The following is a 6,000-nucleotide window of genomic DNA, read 5'->3' on the forward strand; positions in this document are numbered from 1 at the left end:
TGTGTATGTGTATGTTGACTATTTCAGAAGTCAGAAGATTTTCTGGCCAAAAGCTTATGTGTTTAGTAGTCTTTTTGTTGTGCCTGTCTGCAACTCATCATCTTTGCTATATGGTGAGTAGCAATCTATTGTTTTCATAATATTGTCATTATTCTATCCTGGATTTTCCATTATTCGTTTCTTTGAAAGTATGTTTCAGAAACGATCTTATTTACACTTTTTATACATGTTCTTGTAGATACTATTACATTTTACAATAATGTTGGCTTTCATGTTAAAATGAACTTGTCATAACTTGCGGTTGTCATACTTGCGAGAAAACATACAATTTGGGTGCTAACATCCAAGCTCCCTCTCTTATATCATACAGTCTTGTCGTTCACAAAGTCCAAAAAAAAGTTAGTTCTTTGTTGCAACATCATCAGAGTTATTGTGCTTTCTCTCTCTCTCTCTCTCTCTCTCTCTCTGCTTGCATGCACTTCTTGCTGTCCTTCATGATCATGAATTTTGTTTTCCCTTCTGTCTTGTTCCCTATACCCCCAGCATTTCCTGTCCCCTTTCCCCTTGCCCCTCTCTCTCTACCTTCCCCTCCCCCTCCCATGATTCCCCCTTTCCGCAATTTCGTTAAATTGCATCAAGCAAATGATAGAATGCTCCTTTCAAAGGGCACAGCCGATTTGTTTGCAGAATCATTCCAAACACTCCTTCTCAAATGGGACTTTAAACCCTAATATTCCCTCCTTTCTTCCTTCCTTCCTGCTCTCCCCACACCCTTTTCCTTTGCCTTCCTACAACTGCACTCTCCTCCCCCTCTTGTGAACACACACTTTTCCCCTGGTAAGCCATTTATGTCCTTCAGTAACACACAATTAAATTATGTGTAAGCAGTGGCAGAGGTAGTGCCTTATCTTCTTTGTGCAACTCGGAGGCATAATTTATAGTGCATTACAATCTGTTGGTTACAGTACAATTGTTATTTGTTATGTCATCCTATAAATAATTAATTATCATTTTTTAACAGAATGTTAACTGTGTCTTAGTGCTCTGTGAATGAATGCAGACTTTCCTTATTTGTAGTCTCTGAAAAAGCAAGGTGTACGGTGCTCAGTAGTGGGCCTAGCAGCAGAAGTACACGTATGTCGTCGCCTAAGCCGAGAGACTGGGGGTGAGTTTGGTGTTGTTCTCGATGACTGCCACTACCGTGACCAACTTTTTATGCATGTTGAGCCACCACCAGCTGCATCCTGCCTGGAATCTTCACTTATTAAAATGGGCTTCCCACACCACACCACAGCAGAGGGGAAAGAAACTCCTCTCACCATCTGCATGTGGTGAGTTTTCTCACGTGGTGGAAATATACATGTTATTTTCTGCAAGAGTACTCACTACAGATTGTCCAGTTTTTTAATTTCATGTGATGTGTACTATGATCATTATATATTATTGCCAGGCAAAGTAATTTTAAAATAACTGTTGAATTAAAATTTCCAGTGTTCAGAACACACAAGGTAATTAAGAACCAGATTATAGTGAAGTGACCCAACAGAGCAGAGCTATGCGAAGGCAGCTGCCACAGCGCAGCTTCACATCTAGGTATAGTGGGGCCAGGAAGTAGCATCACGGCTCGCTTGGCTGCAAGGGCGGAAAAGCATGCAAGCTGGCTGATCTACAATCTTTCTCAAAGAAATAACTTGGTAAAAAAATTGATTCTTGTGCATCTCGTTGCTTTTTCGTCAGCTTCGTATGAACTGCTTATCATTTCAGTAATTCTCATAATTATTGTGATACTTAAAAATTATTAAGCTACTGCAAGAAAGCCGAATAGTTTGCAATGAAAAATAGAGGTCACTATGAGTTTGCATTTGGTGCACATTAGGTCATATGTGACTACTTATCAAATATAGTTAACATATTGAAGTATTCTGTGAACTTGGATGAGATCTATAACTCATTCTATCTCAAGATAATGGATTGTATATAGGACACTCTGTTCAGTTTGTGTGCCAAGACCTTAAAGCAAAAATGAAATATTCATAACACCTTCGTATCTCATAAACTGTTTGAGATATCAAAATGAGATTTTGGCAAATGATAGCCCACAAAGAGGAGAATATGTTGTTATATGGTGCTGTACATAACTTCCTTGTCTAGCGTGATATACACGTAACTGCAGATTTTTTTGGTGGAATAATGTAATTTTTGAAGTGTCATTGACAGCTGGAGAAATGAGAATTATTACAGGTTCATAGAAATCAGAAGAAGTTTCCGAGACATGATTCTGACATGCACAATAGCATCCACAACCATTGTAGTAGTTGGTGAATCAACTACCAGTGTTGTGGAATTGTGCCCAACCACTCTACATGAGGGTGCCTTCTGAAGATGATTTTCTAAATACTGTAAATGATTTATATAACTTAGAGAACTTTCCAAATGCAGTCAGTGACATTGACAGAAAACACATTCGTCTGACATGCCCTGAAAATTCTGGAACAATGTTTTATAGTTACAAATATTTTCATTCAAAAGTACTACAGCAGTTGCAGATGTTCTCAGAAAATTCATTACATTCAATGTTGGGAGATATCAGAAGGAAAGCGTTTGTGGTAGATTTCATTCTTAAGGTGTATTCTGCTTGGTTCAAGAAGGGGAGCTTAACATACCGGCAGACACTCCACTATCAAAGATGTCAGTTATATTGCCTTTTTTATTTATTGGAGATGAGGCATATCCATTGTTGAGGCATTTTATCAAATCGTCCAGTTGATGTTTTTAGACCCACGGAAAGAATATTTCAACAAACGCCTTTTCAGATCAAAGTGATGAATGTGCTTTGGGAATAATGAGCACTAAGTGAAACATATTTTGGAAGCCAAAAGAAACTTCATCACAATTTGCTGACAATATTGTAAAATTTACATTTTTTCTGTACAACACTGTCATTGGCCTAGAAAGAGACCTGAATGTCGATGAACAATGTATAGTATAAATTGAGTATTCTGTGCAAGGCACATATCACACAGGACGAAACTTTAACAAAGCTTCAGATGAGAGACAGTTTTACAAACTTTTTCTCGTAGAATGAAACATGGTTATCATGTGTTTGTCAGTTCTGCTAATTCAACTTTATTATTGCTTCATTTTTGAGTACAGTGAAAAAAATAAGATATCAGAGAAATGTATTGTGTCCTTTTAGTCTAATTTTGCTCCATCTCATCACATAACTAGTCCAAAATGAATCAGCTACAATGATTCTTTTCTCACTGGTCTCATAAAGGACACCAAGTAAAAACAGCTGCTGTCATGGTGTCCGCTAATGTGATTTTCTTGGCACTGCAACAAAAGAAACACAAACACCAGCAACAGTATTGATGCTGCAGCTCATAGCAAAAGCTGAACACTGTCAGTGTTGCCTGAATGCAGCCAGTCACTCAATTGCTCTGGTCACCACTCCCAGAAACATACAAGTTTGATACGCTCAGTGCTGCTTTGCTCCATGCCACTCTACATGCAGTGTCACTATAATTGTGCGCATTAGCAGCACTGGTTTGTTTCGCCAATGCTGCTTCGCTTGGCATGCCGTGCTGTTGTGGTTGTGCCACACCGCTCCAGTATTATCCCAGCACATGAGTGGATCCATAATTGATCCCTGTGGAACTCCATTTGAGGATTTTCTTGAGTAACTAAAATGTTCTCCCCAGCATTGTGTGAAGTATTCAGCACCACTTTTTACATTACATGTGTTAAGCTTGATTCAGTTGAGTTGTTTGTAATACTGTTAATTCCATAAAATCTTAGCTTTTGTAAAAGGGTGTCATGTCATATACTTGTAATTTGAACAGATCACTGAAACACAACTGATAATACTTTGTTATTTAAGGCATGTAGTATATTGCCGCACTAAGTGAAATGTTTGATACTGCTATTGAGTACATTCCTCTGTCAGATATTTTGAAAAAGATGTCTCTAGGAAAATTCATTGTTGTTTATGTAGATCTTCCTTGTTACCTTTCTTATAAAAGTTAAACACTGGCATTATTTAAATATGTCTGGAAATTTTCTGTGTGTTAGTGATGTATTACATACATTACTTGGAACTTGACACTACTTACAATGATTCTAAAAAATTCTGTATTAATTTTCTTCAATTACCATGTCAGATTTTGTATTTGAGAACTTTTATAAGTCTGTTTATTTCAGTAAAGAATGTTGTTGCTGCTTTTAGCTGTTTAAATTTTAGTGACTGATATTTTCCAGAGAAGCGAACAGTGAAACAGAGAAGAATAGCTAAAAATACAAAGGGACATGTCAGATTAGTCTACTTTTGTTTTGCCTGTTTTTCCATCTTCTCTTTTTGGTCTTCGAAATAGGAATTCAATAAAATCATTATTTCATTTACTATTAATAACAGTATTGTATTTGTCCCGTGTTCATATGCATGCCGTAAGATATGTACACCATTTACTCTTCTGTCTGACAATATCAGGAAAAAATTGCACTGTATTTATCCTGTGTCATGTTTTTTAACCCTAAAATAATAATTATCTTAAATCACAGTTAAAACATAGTGGTTATTTCGCCTCACACTATAACTGTAGCAGAAGCATTTGTTGGCAGCCATTTAGATGTACCAGCAGCAGAAGCCAAAGGTGTGAGCCATAGTGGAGCAGGATACTTCTGCCCTCAATGTTGTAGTCGATATTGTGAACTGCCTGTTGAATGCCGAGCATGTGGGCTCACACTTGTCTCTGCACCTCATTTGGCCCGTTCTTACCATCATTTGTTTCCTGTGGAAAATTTTGTTGAAATGGAACAAAATCTTGATCTTCACAAACAGTGCTACGCCTGTCAGAGGTCATATGGAGATCATGATAAACATGTGAGTTATCATATTAAATTAAAAGAAAAAATGTGTATTTGTAAGATAATGGAGTTAATTTTAGAACTTTTCATTTATACTGTACTGCTCGCATAATTTTACGATGTGTTCCGTCACTTAACTTTTTGTTATGTATTGTAACTTACTGCCATGTACTACTCAACAAATAAAAACTAGTTGAGTACGTACAGTTGACTCTATATTCATTGTTTCCAGGTGTATGAGTGTGGACGTTGCAGCCAAGTGTTTTGTTTGGACTGTGACTTGTTTATCCATGATACGTTGCATACGTGTCCGGGATGTGCTACGAATCAACAGACTTTCCATCTTATGGGAAGCGGTGATAATGGAAGTTCACTTTCTGTGAATTTAATATGAATAAAGACCGAGATACTTGATGCCTGAGTCCAAATCATGTTATTATTTTTATAATGTATTGGTATTTAAGTATGTAATTACTTCATTTGATCAGATCATTTTTTAAACTGTTTTTTTATTACATTCTTTTGGCCCTGAGGTTACATGAATGAACACTGTATGAATTTGTGTGTTATATTACATTTATGTGGAGTGCAGTAGCACTGCAGTGTTTACATTTTTTTCCTGTGTAGTTGCAAAGAGACAATTAACTGCTCCATAGGATCTTTTAAGTGTCTAGTACTTTCTGAATCCAAGTATCTTTTTAAAATGTTTGTGTATGAACAAGTTTTCAAATTTCATTATGAATAATAAATTTCATTTATAGTCCACAAATACAATTTATTAAAATCAGTACACACCCTGCCCAACACACAACAAATTGTTGAAACAAAAACAATTGGTGCCATTGGTAATTGAGTAAATGTGAAACAAACTAATAGATTCAAATTAAGGATCTGGAACTAACCGTATGTAAAGTAAAAAAAAAAAAAAAACTATTGGAATCAAGTGACAGGTAGGATAACAGATTAAATGACAGGAGTGAACTTCTGGTTTTCCGAACATTTAAACTGTCATTTTATTACGAACAACAAGAGCCCTTCCTTCATTTTAGCTGTCCCGCCAGTATGACAGAACTTGCTTCTGCTAAGCATAAAGGAAACTGCCACAAATAGTTGTTGGGGGAGGGATATTAAAAATTC

The 6,000-nt window shown here is 36.5% G+C and overlaps 1 protein-coding gene across 1 annotated transcript in view; it reads left to right on the forward strand.

Annotated features, from left to right (window-relative positions):
- Nucleotides 1-5,604, forward strand: part of LOC124607024 (general transcription factor IIH subunit 2) — a 103,023-nt gene extending 97,419 nt beyond the window's left edge. Inside the window, exons 5-7 of the mRNA XM_047139189.1 lie at nucleotides 1,078-1,331; nucleotides 4,618-4,879; nucleotides 5,096-5,604. Coding sequence (XP_046995145.1) covers nucleotides 1,078-1,331; nucleotides 4,618-4,879; nucleotides 5,096-5,257 — 678 coding nt within the window. The 3' untranslated portion in view covers nucleotides 5,258-5,604. The remainder of the gene's footprint in view (nucleotides 1-1,077; nucleotides 1,332-4,617; nucleotides 4,880-5,095) is intronic.
- Nucleotides 5,605-6,000: the final 396 nt, after the last annotated feature.

The sequence above is a fragment of the Schistocerca americana genome, chromosome 3 (genome assembly GCF_021461395.2).
Source record: "Schistocerca americana isolate TAMUIC-IGC-003095 chromosome 3, iqSchAmer2.1, whole genome shotgun sequence".
Taxonomy (NCBI): Eukaryota; Metazoa; Arthropoda; class Insecta; order Orthoptera; family Acrididae; genus Schistocerca; species Schistocerca americana.